This window comes from Alosa sapidissima, chromosome 4 (assembly GCF_018492685.1).
Source record: "Alosa sapidissima isolate fAloSap1 chromosome 4, fAloSap1.pri, whole genome shotgun sequence".
NCBI classification, from domain to species: Eukaryota; Metazoa; Chordata; class Actinopteri; order Clupeiformes; family Clupeidae; genus Alosa; species Alosa sapidissima.
Window position 1 is genome coordinate 10,656,142 of NC_055960.1, and position 18,229 is coordinate 10,674,370.

General features: G+C 40.0%; 3 protein-coding genes across 4 annotated transcripts; 1 reads left to right on the forward strand and 2 right to left on the reverse strand.

The window, feature by feature from the left end:
* Window positions 1–592: 592 nt before the first annotated feature.
* Window positions 593–4,315, reverse strand: LOC121706443 (cytochrome c oxidase subunit 6C-1). Its single transcript, XM_042088190.1, has 4 exons — window positions 4,172–4,315; window positions 3,035–3,148; window positions 2,678–2,809; window positions 593–688 (listed from the first exon to the last, which is right to left on the reverse strand). The coding sequence occupies exons 2-3, from the start codon at window positions 3,143–3,145 to the stop codon at window positions 2,684–2,686; spliced, it is 237 nt and encodes a 78-aa protein (XP_041944124.1). The 5' UTR covers window positions 3,146–3,148; window positions 4,172–4,315; the 3' UTR covers window positions 593–688; window positions 2,678–2,683.
* On the forward strand, window positions 4,293–11,482 carry tomm34 (translocase of outer mitochondrial membrane 34). 2 transcript variants are annotated; one of them, XM_042088179.1, is made up of 8 exons: window positions 4,293–4,383; window positions 5,574–5,714; window positions 5,918–6,017; window positions 6,205–6,357; window positions 7,005–7,174; window positions 7,554–7,701; window positions 9,279–9,405; window positions 10,163–11,482. In XM_042088179.1, the coding sequence occupies exons 2-8, from the start codon at window positions 5,585–5,587 to the stop codon at window positions 10,262–10,264; spliced, it is 930 nt and encodes a 309-aa protein (XP_041944113.1). In that variant the 5' UTR covers window positions 4,293–4,383; window positions 5,574–5,584; the 3' UTR covers window positions 10,265–11,482. The 2 variants fall into 2 exon arrangements, with proteins under 2 accessions (XP_041944113.1, XP_041944111.1); XM_042088177.1 differs by lacking the exon at window positions 4,293–4,383 and adding an exon at window positions 4,606–5,287.
* A 391-nt stretch (window positions 11,483–11,873) lies between these two features.
* Window positions 11,874–17,717, reverse strand: ywhaba (tyrosine 3-monooxygenase/tryptophan 5-monooxygenase activation protein, beta polypeptide a). Its single transcript, XM_042088184.1, has 6 exons — window positions 17,560–17,717; window positions 15,013–15,313; window positions 14,699–14,822; window positions 14,273–14,436; window positions 13,930–14,025; window positions 11,874–13,684 (listed from the first exon to the last, which is right to left on the reverse strand). Exons 2-6 carry the CDS (start codon window positions 15,304–15,306, stop codon window positions 13,628–13,630), a joined length of 735 nt encoding a protein of 244 aa, XP_041944118.1. The 5' UTR covers window positions 15,307–15,313; window positions 17,560–17,717; the 3' UTR covers window positions 11,874–13,627.
* Window positions 17,718–18,229: the final 512 nt, after the last annotated feature.

Below are 18,229 nucleotides of genomic sequence, written 5' to 3' on the forward strand. Positions count from 1 at the left end.
TTCTACCTTCTTTGGCTAAATACTGTAGCCCCTCCAACATGTATCTTATAGCTACCAAAATATTATGCACCATATCTTGAGAAGCATTCTTTCAATGATTGTATTGTTAAATGCCTTCAAATTTCAGTCATCTGCTCATTTTGCACCTTTACAATTCACTGGTTACACTGCCAACAGTAATTATAAAGGCTTTAAAAATGTGGGTTCAGAAAAAGCATAAACCTAATTAGTGTAAAGTATGTATTTACATCTGTTTAGACTATTTGGCAGGCACGTTTACTCAAAACATTGAAAGTAAAGTTCAAAGAAACATTCATTTTAGTTTCATTGGACAATTGCCAGAAAAGGAAGGACTTAATTTACGATTTAAGTACAGAACATGTTGGGAGTAGTCTCATTAAGAGATCTTATTTTTTTAATACTTGTCCAAAAAGGTTCTGGAGTTGAAGACAGAATACAAACTGGCTTCTTACAGGTATGTAATTTTACAAGATAAATTATTTCTTTTTACACTATTAGTCTAGAACCAATCTGAAATAACCATTACACACAACATTCTCAAAAAAAAAAAAAAACACACAATGCACTACTGTACAGTAGTAGAGCATGTTTTGTTTTATTCATACCAACACACAAAATGTTCTAGGCCGACAGGAAGAAAAATTGGGAATGGACAGTGGGACATCACCTGAAAAGAGTAGACAGAATATTACAATCACACAGCATGAAAACACACAAGGCTAAACCTATACACTAAAACCCATACAAACTTATCACACACACACACACACACACACACACACACACACACACACACATATATAAAAATTGTCACATACTGCAACCCATTAATATAGCGCTGACAAAACTCAAGTGATAACACAGCACATGACTTATCAGTAGGGCCTAGGGTTAGGAAAAGCTCCATTTGCATGCAAACATATGTCTGGTGGGCAGAAGGTCCAAAGACGCGCACACCTTTTAAAGCCATCTCCTCCATCCAGGTATCCAATGCAGTTACAGGTTTTTTTGCTACTGACTCTCTGTACCGTTGCGGAGTATTTGTAATTCATACAACCTGTCTAAAACACCGCTCATGGATTGCACCCTTCCTCGTGGACAAGGTACATGTAGATTTATTTACAAACCAGCAAAGATAATCTCTGAAGAGCCATGTCAACTGGCAAGGCAATATTACACCATTTCATACACATAGTAGGCTATTGCACAATTGCCATAAAGCAATTTGTGATTCTCTGGGTTGGGGAATAGCCAAGTTGCAAGGCTGGTTCCCTGTACATGGTAAGGTACTGCTGGGAAGGTGCACCATTCTCTCTACTGCAAGTTAGTTTACCATCGAAATTACTTTGAAGGCGTTAAATTGAGGTAAAAACAACCTGCATAGGATGCATGCATTTAAGCAACCTTTTGTTAGTGTTGCACAGAGCTAGTGAGCGGAGCGTGAGCGAGGAGCGGAGCGGATGAAATTCGCCAGGATTCACGTCTTCATAATGAAGACAAGATTGTTTAGAAACGCAACTAAGATGTTAACCATAGTAGTCACGGATTGGACTTAGCCAGAGCTTGGTTTGGTAGCTGCTTGCACTGGCTAGCATTCAGAAACAGGGGCAGGGTCACAGATAACACAATAACAGCACACACTAAGCACCTCAAAACACACACACAGGGGTGGATGCAGCCCCCCCACACAAAAAGGATCACACAGGAGGAAGACCTAAAAGATTATCACGCTACACTAAAACACAGACATAAAAACAGTAAATAAAGGCATTAACACGCACAAACAACCCCCAGAGTTCTTTTCAAATTCACCCAGAATGCATTGTACCAGAGTCCGTAGCACATAGTCCAGCATGCCGCGTTACAGTAAGTTCATTGGGGATGAAGTCACTAAATATTTTAGAAAGGAAACTGAAAGTCATAGGGCTTACAAGCGTACTATTCCTACAAAACAAGATACTACCAATGTAGAGCAAGAACTATGTGGTGACACTCTTCCAGTGAGATTTATTTTGGAATTTAAGACACATTTCGCGGAAACATGTGTGCTATGGAGAGCAAAGAAAAATGTGAGCAATTTGAATAATAGCCTATGCTTTAAGTAAGGTTGAAGCAAAACTTGGACGCTAAAACTGTATTATTTAGGCAATTAATCCCACTGATCCCTTTAGTTTTAGGCTTATGTGTATTGACGTTGCCAAGCTTGTTCGTTGTTGCACTGTCGGTGTTGCATTAGGCCATCTTGCCAATACATGTTCTATGAGTGACATTGCCGTTGCTCTTAGTTCTTTGGGATTTAAGTTTTCTAAGGTGACAATTCGGCTTGTAGATTATTTCTCCCTCTTTTAAATTGGAGCGAACGTGTAGCGATTTCACGGGAGCGGGAGGATTTTGAAGTGGAGCGGAGAGCGAAATTGAGCGGAGCGGCCTGACGTGAATTTGAGCGGAGGAGCGGCTGAGTGAACAGCCACCTGAGCGAGGAGCGGGATATTCGCACCGCTCAGCTCCACTCACTAGCTCTGGTGTTGCATCACAGCTTCTTATTGAAGGGTAACAAGTAATGACACTACGGAGGAGAGTCCAAATTGGGTTCAAAACATTAAATAAAAACCATCTAATCTAAGCAGCCCATATTAACAATGAATAAGAAACTCACAGAAGTTTATTCCCCAGATGGTCGGACACTTTCAAATATGCCAGCTTCCTTCATGGCATTGAACTCCTTCATGGCATCGTACTGTTTGTAGAAATCAGCATATGCCTGTTTTCTTGGCTCTGTGACGGTGTACTAAAGGAGACAAAAACAGACCATCACTTAAACATTTCTGAATGTTGTAGGCAGTTTTTTTTTTTGTTGTTGTGTTGTACGAGTCATGATAATAGTGGTGTTCATGATTTATAGATAGATAGATACTTTATTGATCCCCATGGGGAAATTCAAGAATTATGCTTTTACATTTGTGAGATTATTTCATGCAATAACCTCCTCATAAAAAATAAAAAAAACACTGACCTTGAACACTGCTGCTGCAACCACCGACAGAGTGAAAGCGATGGGCAAGTGAAACCTCAATCGCTTAGAGAGGAGCCCTCGCATGACTGGCTTTGGCAGCGACATTGTCATTACCTACAAGGGAAAACGTGAAAAAAGATAGGAACTGAATAAAAACTAATACATATTCTACAATTGTTCAGTAACTAGCTAACATTAAAATAACTACATTTATATCCATGTCGGTCACAAAACAGAAAATGTGTCGGAATTGGAACACCACATAACGTTAACGTTACCTAGGTATTTCATGCTTATTTAGGTCAAACGTGAGAAATGTTGTTCAATAAAGACATTCTATCAAACGTTAATACTTATATTATATTAGCATACATACAAAGTTGCTCTGATTTAAATAACTTTTGAGGAAACATAATCAGCCAGCTAAGGACCGGTTGACATTATCTTGGTGTTTCACATTGGCCTCTAGCAGCTAGCTGGTTGAAAGGCATAGCCATCACTAGCGAGCTACCAGCTAGTCAGACACCCACAGTAAACTAGCATCAACTGCAGAAAAGAGCCTACTTTGACGTGGTGGTTGGCGAATATAATTCCTTAAATAAAAGACAATATTGATAAGTAAGCCATATCAACATAACTGAATGATATGTCAGTTCTTTAGTAACCTCACGTTAGTTTGACATTTTAAAACTAACATGAACGTAAGAGTAACATTAACTTGCGTTAGCCGGCTAGCACTACGTCGGACAAAACGTGTAAGTTTGAGAACATATCATCTGAATTAAATTCGCGACCTGGTAACGTCCGAATAGGGCCAATAGATTGGATAGACTCATGATTCCGTTAAAAAAACACCCTCGTCTATAGGATAACATTCACGTTTGTGCAAAGCATTCGATACTTAGCTAGCTAACGTTAGCTATTGGATTGGATGACATCAAGGATGGCTAACTAGGCTAGATCTAGAAGCTAACGTTACTGTTTGCACGTAGGCTATCGTTAGCAGTTAAAACAACCAAACGAGTGTTTCTGTTAATACATAATACGCAAAGTCATGATAATAAAATAAATTATACTACATATAACAACATACATATACACCCAACAATCTTCATTATGAACATATCATCCACTTACACTTACGACCTTCACTGATAGCGGAGAGTACACGGAGTTGAGAGTCTGTCCCAGTCTACGTGAGCTTATAAGGGACAATCAGAGCGACAAACGGGGCAACTCAGGACAGGACACAAGAAAATCGTTATGGAAAACCATATGACTTTTAGACAGTCAGCCAATTGGCAGCAGTGACGCGAACCAATACCAACGTCTCTGCGTGAACCTACCTGGTAGAAATGACCGCACACACACACAAACGTATTTTGGTTGAAGTACTGTTTATGATATGTAAAATGTAATGCTGTGACGACCACGTGCGTGTTGATATATTTGTCTAATGTAAAAAAATGCTTAATTTGCATTAGAAACTATGTGAAACTGCTTTAACCATAGTATAATATTGTAGATATATTTTAGATTCCTAAATTATTCGCATAAAATAACTATACGGAGTTTACGTGTCCATTTCTTCTCGAGATGAAAGACAGTTTCAAGCTTGGATACAATGTTTCCACGTGCTTCCCAAACACTAAAAACAGTGTGTGATGATAAAATGCCTATGCCAGTTGCACCGGTAAGGACAGGGGCTATGCTCGCGTTAGGGTTAAGTAAGATCCTCTATTTCTTGCATTTGGAAAGACTTTATCAGCTACGTACGTTGCCGAACTTTCTAGTAACATTAGCTACAAGTTACTTCAAATAGCAACGGGACTTGCTGCTCTGCTCTCCTCACTAAAAAGAGTTGAAACTGAAACTTAACACCTCCTGGAGCCAAGGGGCATAACCGGCGAGAGTATCAGCTTGGTTTGTGAACCACCACGCGCTTGTTTGGGGCATTTCTTCTTTACATCCTTTCAAGATATATTTTCTCCGCGGTGTTTATGTAATCTTTCCAATTTAGCAGTGAAATTAACATTCGCTAATGTCATTGGGCGAAGAGGGCCTATTACCGCGGTATTTAGCCTGCTAGTATCGTCACAGAAATTTAAGTACAGTGAGGTAGTGAAAGCTAGCACATACTGTCACGTTAGCAAGCTAGCGGATCATTGACGGGACTTGAAAGACGTTGACAAGCTACCTTTTCTCACAACATAACCTTACATTGACAATCTGCGCGACCAGCAAATATTAAAGGTGCGTGTACATAGCTACATAGCCAAACCTATGTGAATTGTTTAGAGTTAGTTCACGTAGCTGGCTAGTGTTGCCTTCCAAAGCTCTGTTAGCTTACGTTACTGCCAGCTACCATCGGACCTATTTAACATTATATCCATTCTATAATATTTGTTTGAACCCTTTGTGTTAGCCAGCAAGCTAGGCACACTGGCCACTTTGTAACATACGTGTCTGGGTATGCTAATGTTAGCGATAAATGGTTTGTTGTGGATTGAGTGTTGTAACATCATCTAATCTATGTCAGACTGGGCAGGCATGCCTTCTAAGCGGCGTTCACAGTCATGGTCTGAAGTGAAGCAGACGGGCAACGAATGTTTTAAAAATGGCCAGTACGGAGATGCTGCATCCTTTTACACTCAAGCTATTCAGCTATTGGAGAAAGCCGGTGAGGTTTAAGTAACAATTACAGTGCTTTTTAGATCACTAATTTACACACAGTCTATGTAACATAACTTCACAATGTACCCTTGCATGCTGCACTTTGGACATGCTTTGAATATGAAGTCTTTCATAAATAGCTTATTCAGCTTAATAGCATAAACTAGTTATCACTAATGCTAAATTGAACTTTCCAATTAAACTTTACAGGTGGCACTAACCAACAGGATCTTAGCATCCTGTATTCAAACCGAGCAGCCAGTTACTTGAAGGATGGTAACTGTGAACAGTGTGTGAAGGATTGCACTGTGTAAGTCCCCAAGTTGGAATTTGCATGTGCCTGTTCATATTAAAATTTGACATACTGCATGTACATAATACTATGATCTATTTGTACACTGTTGTAAATGTAAGACTGATTTGAAGAAGACATGACACTTTGCTCTGGTTATTATGCTTGTTGAAATACATTTTATATGACCACTGATCTTCAACAGATCTCTTGACTTGGTTCCCTTTGGTATGAAGTCTCTGTTGCGTCGAGCTGCAGCCTATGAAGCCCTGGAAAGATACAGACTGGCTTATGTGGACTACAAAACAGTCTTACAGATAGACTGTAATGTCCCATCAGCCCATGATGGAACAAACAGGTAAAAGTGGTATCGGAACTCCCCCTATTACCGTCGGTCCCGTATTTCCGCCGTCTTGCGTGTATGTGTCACTTGATATACATTTCTATACAAACCAAGACGGCGGACACCTAAAGAAACGCAACCACCCACACCATAGGTGTATCTAAATTAGCTATGTACCAAAACTTACATTTTACCGTGACTCGAAGAGCTGTAAACAGTGTTGTAAGGCTGCGTGTACACAACCGCTTGGAGCTCCAGTGGAATTTTAATTTCATGACGAGAATTCTCGGTCTAACCGTTCATGTGCCGTTGAAACGGCGTAAATAGGCGACCCATCAGGCCAGCACTATAACTCCGAGCGTGGTAAACAAAATCGGATATTTCAGGCAGTAAATGCTCCCGTTAAGAACCAAACCAGATTTTGTTCAAATCTACACACCTATGGCTACTGAAAAATGTAAGGTTCATTTAGCAAATGTTATTTTGAAGTGTTAAAAAACATTGTTGTTTTAGAATTTCTGAACAAAAGTGGTGATAATTGGGGGTGTTACAGTAGCTGAATTGTTTTGAGGGCATGCCTTACAAAAATATGTTATTACAGAACTTTTATAGTTGTATTAAGTCCATTTTTAATGCTGATCGAAAAATGTGGTGTTCGACAGAATGACAAAGGTTCTGACCGAAATGGATGGTCCATCATGGCGAGAGAAGCTTCCTCCTATCCCGACTGTGCCGATTGCAGTTAAAGAAAAGCTTTTACAGTCGACAGCCTCAGCCTCAGCCCCAGCCCCAAATGCACAGCAAAATGGTGTCAAAGAAAAAGCCAAGCCAGGTATTCACTGCCCTTTGTCAAGATGATGTCATGTCTCATGTTGTGTGTGTGTGTGTGTGTGTGTGTGTGTGTATTAGTTTCCTTTTCCCAGATGAAAACAGTGGTTTCACTTTCATTTTTGCCTAGGTGATGTTATTATGTAACCAATGTGTGCTGGAGAGGTAGTAATGTTAGGGTCATGTCAAGTCTTAAGAAAATGTACAATACTGATACTGACACAATAAATTAGGAGCAGATAATGTGTAAGACCTGCTACAAGCTATCTCATACAAAAAGCCTCAGTTGCATTCTGAGACATTTAAAGTGCGTGGAAGCCTCATTTGTATTATCTATTGCCTTTAAACTTTATGAGAGTGTACATTTTCATCTCAAATTTCAGTTGTGAGTGATGCATCGATGAAAAAAGCCAGGACTTTAAAAGAGGAGGGTAATGCACTGGTGAAGAAAGGAGAACATAAGAAGGCGGTGGAGAAGTACACCCAGAGTCTCAAGCAAGACCCCACAGAAGTCACAACTTACACTAACAGGTATGCAGCACAATTAAGACTGGTTGAACATAATTTTTTGTGTCTTTTTTTTTGTTTTTCCTTCATTGGTAGACATTCCAGTGAAATGTGAGGTATTTAATGTTGTACAAAGCTTTCAAAGGCGAATGCACACGCTGCGATGCCGACTGTCTGTTAAGTCCTTTTGTGTTGCTTGGTGTTGCCTGTCTGAGCGGAAAAAAAGTTTCACTACTACAACGTGCAGGATACAACGACTGCCCACCGTCAGCTAGCACATAGGCTACATTCTGCTGTTAGCGCAATATGGATGTGGAGAAACAAAACATACCGTAATATCCCACCTATTAACCAAAGTTTATACATTGATTTTGCTACATTTCTTCAGCTATGAGGTTAATACACAGGGGGATGTCTATTTATTCTGCCTATTTATTTCACCCTTGCCTGTTTCAAGACAAGTTTCAAAATGGAAGAGAGATCCATCAGTTGTGTTCCATATAAGCCCCCCCCCATGGCTTATATGGAACACAACTGATGGATAGCCAACACACTCACTCACACTGGTATATGCGTGCACACACACACACACACACACACACTGTAAATATCTAGATGTGCAGCACAGTGATAATGGCTAGATAATGGCTACCGCATAATGGTAGAGGTGTACTTGATACGGAATGGAGTGGAATGCGGATACAGGTGAATATTTGGGAGTTGTCAAAGTATACTTTGTTTGTTGTTGCAGACACACCCACTCATGCACACATACACATAGGTATACACACAAACTGACACAATATGCAGGGGTTCCATGGGTCGTGGAATTTCTGGAATATCATGGAATTTTGGAAAGTCTATTCCAGACATGATATGTCAGGGAATTTTATCATTTTTGGGGCAAAGTCATGGAATATCCGTGACTTTTGTTGTAGCAGTTTAAATATACTTGCCAAAATTTACTTGCAACTGGTGTATATTTGTCCTTATATCTCCTTTTCCCCCACCCACTCTCCTATGAAACTTTTGAAAGCCTGCCTTGGGCCACCCCTACAAAGACTGCAACCAACCAAACATACATCCACCTGCACTTAGTTTCATTTATATTGCTGTGTATGTGTGTATGTGTGCAGCTTTGCACTAGGGAAGATTTTAACAGTGTGGGGTTAATGGTACAGACAAACATCTGTGCATTGAACACTTTCTATCAGTAGAGTGAATGCCCTTGGAGTTGACCCATACCGTATTGTTCCAAAGGAACAGATTGCATTTGCAGCCGATGGTACCCACACATAAAAATGGAATGAGTTTGTAAACCCAAGCGTTCTTTGCTGTAAGCTGTCCAATGAGTGTGAATGCTAACCATAGGCAATATGGCCTAAATGTTCTGTGGATTGTTCATCCCAGTTTCTGATATTAAACGGCACAGAGCTCACGCCTTGTTAGCTTAAGAGATGAGCCAAGAAGCTCCAAAGCTTGCACCTATGGATTTAACCTTTTGTAAAACGTCCCCTACCAGTTGCTCACAGTTAATGCTGAAAAGTTCTGCATGAAGCCGATTAACTTGAGGAGAATGCTGTTGTGTCTCTTTAATCCAGGGCGCTGTGTTACAACGCTTTGAAGAAGTACAAAGAAGCAGTAAAAGATTGCTCGGAGGCTTTGGGACTGGATGCAGCCAATATTAAAGCCCTATACAGACGTGCACAGGCAAACAAGGAGCTGAAGGTGAGATTCCGTCTTTTTGAAGTAATGGAAACCAATGCTAGTTGTTGAGGTATGCCTTTATAGGTAATTCGTTTTGGTATTATCTTCAAAGTCATTTCGATGGTGTTTGCTGAAGGACCGATAAACACCCCTGTCGTTTCCACCAGCCACCCAGACTGAACACTTTTGTTCTGTGGTTTGGGTTGGAACACATGTCTGACCAGTGAACATCTGTGAAAAAGTAAATAATAACAAAAAACAACATAGCAACTATGGCTATATCATAAAAAGCATATTTTCAAGCTTTTATCAGTGTCATTGCCACCTGTGTTGTTGGTGGTGTTGCAAGGTTTTTGCATTTCTTTTACGCATGCCTTAAATACCCTCACCTTATTAGATGTACACATTTTAGTAGTCGCTGTGTTGGTGCACTTCTGTTTCATGTAAACCTAATAATGTTCATTTAAACAACCAAACATTTCAGTACATAGTTTGTACAAAATTAAGGATGCACAAGCAGAACAGATAAGGTTAAGTCCAATGAGGAATTCGAGTGATTCAGCTAACTGTAGCATGATTTGTGATTTGGAACAAACCACTGTGCTCTATTTCAAATTACGTTAGGCCTATGTACAATTTCTCCTGTGAATGGTATAATACTATAATTCCAAAATAAGTTCCCTTAGTCATAGCATATTGAGGATCTGTGTATACCTGTTAATATTCACAATTCTACCGATTTGCTCATATATTTTGGAACATGTCTTTGTCTTTTCAGGAGAACAAAGCATGCATTGAGGATCTTAACATCTTGCTTAAAATTGAACCACAGAACACCGCTGCTCAGAAATTATTGCTTGATGTGCAGAATACTAAGTGATGTGGTGTAAAGGCCCAAAGAAACAACAAGGGACCCTACCCCGACCCGCTGTTCATGTTCCAAGTGCCTACAAGACAGCCTAAGCTTGATTTCTCCTCATATTTATCTAACTTCAAACTTTTCATTATGCACTTTTCCTCACAAATGTGCCCAGTGTCAGTTGATTTCTCCTCTGCTTTCAAGTTGTGCATGACATAGGAACTAAATGTGGTGAATAGATATTTTAAATGTTTATGTAAATGTTTGAAGGTGTTGAATCTGCATTACTCCGGAAATGTTTTCTTTTTGTTGGGTAAAGACTACAAATATTACCTACATAATGTTTTCCTTTGTAGATCCACTGGTGCTGTCTCATGCAGAATGCAGATACAGCTACATGTAGTATAGTTAATCATGGTAACGGACATAGATTAAGGTTAGGCCTTTTGGAATCAGTCATTAACAATCACCTGGACATGAACACAAAGTAATACCGTCATATCTTCATGTAGTCTTACACCATAACAATCATAGGTTGTTCAGCATACTTCATGCAACATTTGTTTTATTCATACGAGGCATGATGAGGTCAGTTGTTAGCAGATCAATATTGGTGTGTTATCGATAATGTTTTTGTAATGACTACTTGCCGAATTAAAAATGATGTCTGGTGTCTGTATTCAGCAACTAAAATGTCAGTACTCTGTCTTAAGCTGTGTTAACTGATTAAGAAACTTCCAGAGACCTATCCACCTGCTGATTAATTTACTTCTGCACAGAACATTGCAGGCAGGAAGAGTACTCGTACATTGTGGAAGTCTACCAGAAATGTGCAAGAGACATATCGTATAGGGTTTTAAGAAAAGCTTTAGTTAGCTGGTAATAATTGCGTTTAGGACTTCTCAAATTAAGCTTACCTTTTGTAATAGCTCAGAGTTAACTGTAGGGCATTGTTGCATTCGCTGACAACCTTAAAATGTTCATCACTCAGGTCTCACTTACTTGAAGCAAGACATATTTAACTTTCTCGTTTACATTATTGAACATGCTGCATATCCAAGTGAAGTCATTATAGAACTATATATTCACACTTGTGAGGCTTGATTCAGTCTCATGTTGAAACTTAATAGAATGTGTATTATCTCTACAACTGAAGAATGAGTTGTGGCTCTTTGTGAGAAAGTTAAACACTGACCCACTTTGGTGTTACTGTCCAATTAAAACAAAATTCATGATAAATATGTGCTCTCCGTAAGCATTTTATCTTGACTGTTCCTTAACATTTTCCTTTTACATGTTAAATTTAGTGTCAGAATTTATAGTTATTTACTACAATGTCCAATTAAAGGATGAACATTCTAATACATAGAAAAGCAACTGAAATGGTAATAGAAGTTTCATATATGCATGCAATGCATTTTATGTGGTAACTGTTTTCAACTGGCCTAAGTTTTGAAAATCCTTCATGATCACATTATTATGCATTACAAGGCTATAGCACTATGCACCATGCACTAAGCCTACTTTTATCAGTCAAAAGGTATGTGTGCCTTAGATTACAGTTCAATGTATAAGAACACATGCAATAAAAGCCACACTTTGATTTCAAAAATAAAACAGGGAAATTTGGAACTGATAAAACTTTTATTTCACTTTAAATTGTCTTTTACACTTTCCTGATTATAACATGTAAGGTGAAACTAGAACTGTTTTAAAAGACATACACAAATCTAGTATTACGTCAATAACCAGGTTTCTTTTTTTTGTCATTTTGTAATTTTTTAAGCTATTCTAAATTTTCACAACCACGTGCGCGCTAAGCAATAAAACCGTCACAGAAGCAAACTTTAGGCAGAATACTGGTCAGTAAAAACAAAGCAATTTGAGATACCAGATATACAGACAGGCTCGGTTCCACATTCACTACTGCATTTTTATCAAGCGTAGAGTAACTGCCATTTGTTCAGCTAAGGGGGAGATTTTTCTTCAGTGCATGAAACATTGTCTTCAGCAAGACGGTCTGAGACAGATGAATTCTACACCTAAGTGGAATGTTATGGTGATGACAAGGTATTGTGACACTGAGTGAAATCAGTTACGTCCTTCATGTCTGTCTGAAAAAGTCTACTCATCCTGACTAACCAAAACCTTTCTCAAAGCCCTCTACAAGATGGACCACTTATGGTAGACATCAAGCCATCAACTCCCACATAGACACAACAGCCCTCCGTGCTCAAACCATTTCCAGGCTCTTACGGGCCTTTGTCCATCTACCCTCATCCCTCCTATCATCTGTTATCATTTAGAGAAGGAAACTTGAAACATCTCGATTGATCAGTGTGGACTGTCAATTTAAGGCCCGCAGGACAAGCTTGTACGAAGGAAGAAAAAAAAAAAATATCTAGAAAAAAATTAACGTAACGGCTTTAAGGTGTTTCTTTGCAAGCAAGTTTTACAACATTACATTTTAAGACAAATTTATATTTACTTCTAAAATTGTTTACAATTTTACAGTCTTTTAATATTTTGTTTTACTGAAATGTGAGTCTGCGTTATGCAAGGAAAAGGGGGGAAAGTTAACATTTAAGAACAAACAGGGATCATCGTACTGATGTCAAACAGCACCTTTATGTTAACTGTTCATGAACAGCACATTAGGAGAATGGTCCAGTTTGTTCAAAAAAGGTCTAGTCTTCGATGTAACATTCTCATGGAATGTCTCTTCTTTCGACTTAACAGATGTGGAATGGCAAAACCTAGGGTCCCTTTTCTCTTTTGTTTCATATGCAAAATAAAATTGTGTACATTACACAGCAAAATGCATGTTAGTCAGTGTCACAATACAGCCTGTTCTACCATTCTGTATGAGGCCACAGCAGAATTGTACTGCTACTCAATCCATACAGTCCTGAATTTTAGCAATCACAATTTATTCATAAAATGTAGAGAAAAACTAAGCGTCACAGTGTTTGTTAAATTAAACTGACAGTTTAATAACCTTTGAATAAAACCAGCAAATGCCAGTACACTAGGAAAGCAAAAGGAGGTACTAGAATGCATAACTTGCAAGGTGAAAGAACATATACCTTTTTTTTTTTTAAAAAAATGTTATGAGGGAGAAGGTGGGGACAAAAATGGCCTCACTACTCAACTGGAAAAATTATTATTTTCTTTTTCTTCACACACAAGACTTGGCTTGCCAACAACTGAACGTCACCCTGTCACCTTGGAAACTTCTCTGAGAAGGGCACCACTGGTAGGTCAGGTACAATTCATGCTGCTCGTCATACAGAAAGGGATGGAGGGGCAGATGGAGCAGGGGTGTATGGGCTGTATATGTGTAAGATAGAGTGTGGGTGGATTAACAGTGAAGTGCAACGCCTTTTAGTTCTCCCCTTCGCCAGCATCCCCCTCGTCACCCTGGTTTTCCGATGTCCACAGCTGCAGGGAGAAGTTGCAGGATGAAACAGAGAATTAGATACTCCTTTCAAAGATTCCATCCATATATATATATATATATATATATATATATATATATATATATATATATATATATATATATATATATATATATATATATATATACACACAAAAACATTCAGTGAAGTGTCATGCAAGAGAAAAACTGGTTCTTTCTTGTCTGTACAGCTGACCAAAAAAAACCCATTAGAAAGTACAATACTTACAGTGAGGTTGTCCCTTAGTAGCTGCATGATCAGAGTGCTGTCTTTGTAGGAGTCCTCATTCAAAGTATCAAGCTCAGCAATCGCCTCATCAAAAGCCTACAGAAATCAAGCATGGGCAAAATGAGGCACAGCCACCCAGATCCATTTTAATGACTGCATTACTGATGTCAGTGCTGCACAAGTCAATCCATAGAAACAAACAACGTAACACAATACAACTCATTCAGTGCATAGTTGAGCACCCAGTTCTTGTATACTATAGACATGCTACATCTAATACATTGGGAGCAGAGTGTCTGCAGCTCTCAGGCAGACTAATGAGGGCTTTGTGTTTGGCGCTCACCGTCTTTGCCAAACTGCAAGCCTGCTCTGGGGAGTTGAGGATTTCATAGTAGAAAACGGAGAAGTTGAGAGCTAAACCCAGCCTGATGGGGTGTGTTGGCTGCATCTCCTTCTTGCTGATCTCAAAAGCTTCCTGGTAGGCCTGCTGGGAGTTCTCCACTGTAGCTGTGGCGAAAAAAGAAGAAATGTTTGTTTCAGGCGGGGGGTGGGGGGACCATGGCAGACAATTTACAGCCACTCGCATCAAATGGAAATTACTTGGGCTACACTCAAAAATGAGCGGGTATTAGGCTATGTGATGGAAAATGCTGTGGATTCTCTGTTGCAATTAATTTCATTAACCTGTGCCAAATGCAGACATGTCAGGATTTGTGATAAAACGACAAGCCCTTTTCGGCCCTTCCCCAGGAGATTTCAATCTACTTACTCTTCTTTGAGTCTCCAGATGCCACTTCAGACAGATATCTGTAGTAATCGCCCTTCATTTTCAGGTAGAAGACTTTGCTTTCTGCCTGGCTAGCGTTGGCAATGAGGTAACTGTCAAGAAGCCCCTGTGTTTAAAAACACAACAAGAGTAGTCAGGAGGGTCTGTTCATGTTGTGCACAATTCTACCAATTAAATTGGTGCACATTTCTTTTCAATAATGGCAAAGAAAATAATTAGTCACTACAGTAATGAGTGGATTCAAACAGCACACTCAATCAGTTCAATGAGACAAGTTCAGTCAAGCCTTTGCTCACCAGCACATCGTTGCAGATGTCTTGCAGCTCTGCCTCGATCTTCTCACGGTACTCGCGGGCCATTTGCTGCTTCTTCTCGTTGCCCTCTGTCTTCTGCTCAATGCTGGAGATGACGCGCCAGGAGGAGCGGCGAGCACCGACCACGTTCTTGTAGGCCACCGACAGGAGGTTGCGCTCCTCGTTGGACAGCTCGTGACCCTGCTCCGTCACGGCCTTCATTGCCGCCGCCATGTCGTCATAGCGTTCGGCCTGCTCGGCCAACTTTGCCTTCTGTACCAGGTCGCTCTTGTCCATGTCGAATCTACCAGAGGATTGAAGGTAGGGGTGTCAATAAATCTATGCAACCCTCCTACTCATTACATCTATTCCAACTTACAGTTTAAGCCTTTTGCCATTTATTGTGATGACTGTTCAGACAGGACTCCTATGGGACACTGAGGGATGGGTCAACAAGAAGGGTTAAGTGGATCTGGTTTGTGATCGATATTTGAAAGAAAACTCAATTTATTGATGATAATTGTATTATATAATTCAACAGGAGTTTAACACCTCTACTATATATCCCCCCCCCCCTTTTTTAATGTAATTTTATTTGTCCATCTCCCTCCTTTGCTTTTTTTGTAAGATAGCCTTACCTGTGAAGCACTTTGGGTCAACGTTGTTGTTTTAAATGTGCTATATAAATAAAGTGACTTGACAATATTCCTCATTAATAAGCACCATCATGGTGATGTAATTAATTAATTAATCAATCAATCAATCACTGACTAGCGATTGAATTGGCCTAGAATACTTCATTTGTAGAACTGCATGCATTTGAATGTATTTAAATGTTATACTGTGTAATTGCATCAACACAAACTGGGCAATCCTGTATTTCACTTAAAGTGAGACGAATCAATAATAGCATCAAACTAGTAGTGACCAACAGATCACAACAAGCTACCTTTGAGTACAAAGTTGCGAACTAAAGACATATTAACAACAACATAGTGAAACGGCAATAGGCGACTTGTTAGTGCTTAATATCCTTATTTTCCGTGTCCACTATTTAAAATTCGGGCTACTTACATTATGTGCCACAAAGCATGGGTAGCTTAAAGCTGGCTATTTCTATAGGTGTTTGCCAAGCTAATCACCACATTAGCTAGCTATAACGGTACGCTAGATGTTCTCACCACTGCGACAACGCCCAGGGGAGGGTGTTAGCATAGCTTGATGACTACGTTACAGTAAAACACTGCCAAACCCATGTTGTCTAATACATAAACGGCAACCAGGTGAGAATGTCTTGCGGGTTAATGTTGTTTTTGACATTGCGAGCTAACTTTATGCCAACCCCATAAAAGGCACCGATTAACCAAAAATAGCTAACATTAGCTAGCTATCCTAGCTAACGTCCAAAACCCAGCTAACATTACTAAGCGTTTAGATGTCAACATAATTTGAAGTACACGAGAGTCTAACGTAATCATTGGAGTTACTTATGATTTCATACGGTAATTTCGTACCGATAGCGTCACGTCGGTATGTTACGGTGGCCGTCGCCATAACAGGGCTTTACAGTCGAAGGCTGGACACCAGCTGTAACAACCCTAACGCTTAATTGGGTTGTGCTGATAGCCATCGAGACACGGCCTGACAACAGTCCCTGCCCTTACCAACCCTTAGCAAACAAAATGCCACAAATGTCAGTTAGTGGTAACCTTGCCATCTCTGTACTTAGGCAAGACACTGATATACCGTTAACGTTACCAAAGTGGACATTAACCTTTCTACATCCATGCCGCAAGACCAACTGCTAGCTAGCTTGAAGTGAGAAACATAGCAATATGCACACTGCAAAATACTGCACTGCAGTGCATTCAAAAATCGGTGGTTCGCTAGCTAGCTATATGCTTAGCTTATTTCAAGCGATGGCTAGCGAATTGCTAGCTTACATTAGCCTCCCAACTGCTGGTAGCGTACTCGCTACGCCCTCTCAATCACATTCCCTTGTGGAATTTAGCTTGCCTGTCAGATAGGAGGATGACCATAGCGGTAACAAATTAATCGCGCATACCGTATTATCCCGAGCCACCAAAAAGGCAAAACCATTCATGACAGTTTATTGTTCTCGTGTGTCAAAGGCCCGTGCACCGTTAGCCAGCAATACCGTTAACACCTGCGGTTAAATTTGCTGGATAGCGTAACTAACGGGCTAACGTTAACCCACTAGCCATCACGACGGCCAGCTAGATGAAATGAGTGCAGCGGTAGCATAGCGACAGGTTATGTGTTTAGTGTTTGTAGTAACACTGCGATATTCTGTCAAGGCTGTATACATGGCATGGCAAACCTACAAAATATCATGCTGCATCCACATTTCAGAGGTCTAGCTCGCTATTCATCACACGCCTCGGCCTAAGTCCTTGTACCCAGCCCCAAACCACAATAGGCACCTTCCGCCATTGACAACGATGGGTGCCATCACTGCAATATTACGAACACAAAGGAAGGCTTATCGATTTGCTTGGGATATTAACGTATCTCTAAAAGGGAACTCACATTTAAAATGTATTTTGAATCCTTTTTTTCTCTGAACGATTGGAGTATCAAGCTGTCCTCCGTTTCGTTGCTCGGGATATTCAGGGCAGTACCACTTCCGCTCTCCCTGACACTTCCGCTTCCTCTAAACCGCACCCCTCCCCCCGCCAGTATCTATGGTAACCTCTATCCGGGGTTTCCTAGGCATTTTACAGGGCGGTTGACGTCATGTGGACCATGGTAACCATCGACGGGTGACGTCTGCAATCACCATAGTAACAGTTTCCAGGAGGCATCTTACAGCTACAAAATGACAGCTCAAATCATTTCGTAACCTCATAATGCGACTTTGTTGGCCTTGTTGCATTAGAAGGCAATTGCTGTAAGCCCTATCAAGGCTACCATCACCCAACCCATGTCTTAAACTGACACAAAGTTGGACTGGCCCACTTGATCAGTCAGCAGTTTTCAGCCTGTGAGGAATTAACTCTTTAACGATCAGATTGGGCCCCTGCAATCATTTGCACTTGTGCCCATCAGTCGCCTATAGCAAATGACTGATTATTTTGACTAGGGCTGTTAAACGATTAAAACAATTAATCTAATTAATTACATACTCCGTGATTAATTAATCTAAATGAATCGCATATATGATTTTTGCTTTGAAAGTATTTTAAATATTAAAATTCAA

Bases quoted from the DNA above. Each gene is read 5' to 3' on its own strand.
- LOC121706443 (XM_042088190.1), bottom strand. From the start codon at position 3,145: ATGACAATGTCGCTGCCAAAGCCAGTCATGCGAGGGCTCCTCTCTAAG. The intron at 2,810-3,034 runs GTCAGTGTTTTT...TGTCTCCTTTAG, and splicing joins TTGCAGCAGCAGTGTTCAAG to TACACCGTCACAGAGCCAAG.
- tomm34 (XM_042088179.1), top strand. From the start codon at position 5,585: ATGCCTTCTAAGCGGCGTTCACAGTCATGGTCTGAAGTGAAGCAGACG. The intron at 7,175-7,553 runs GTATTCACTGCC...CTCAAATTTCAG, and splicing joins CAAAGAAAAAGCCAAGCCAG to TTGTGAGTGATGCATCGATG. The intron at 7,702-9,278 runs GTATGCAGCACA...TCTTTAATCCAG, and splicing joins GTCACAACTTACACTAACAG to GGCGCTGTGTTACAACGCTT.
- ywhaba (XM_042088184.1), bottom strand. From the start codon at position 15,306: ATGGACAAGAGCGACCTGGTACAGAAGGCAAAGTTGGCCGAGCAGGCC. The intron at 14,026-14,272 runs GTGAGCGCCAAA...TGATTTCTGTAG, and splicing joins CTTGCAGTTTGGCAAAGACG to GCTTTTGATGAGGCGATTGC. The intron at 13,685-13,929 runs GTAAGTATTGTA...TTCTCCCTGCAG, and splicing joins TACTAAGGGACAACCTCACT to CTGTGGACATCGGAAAACCA.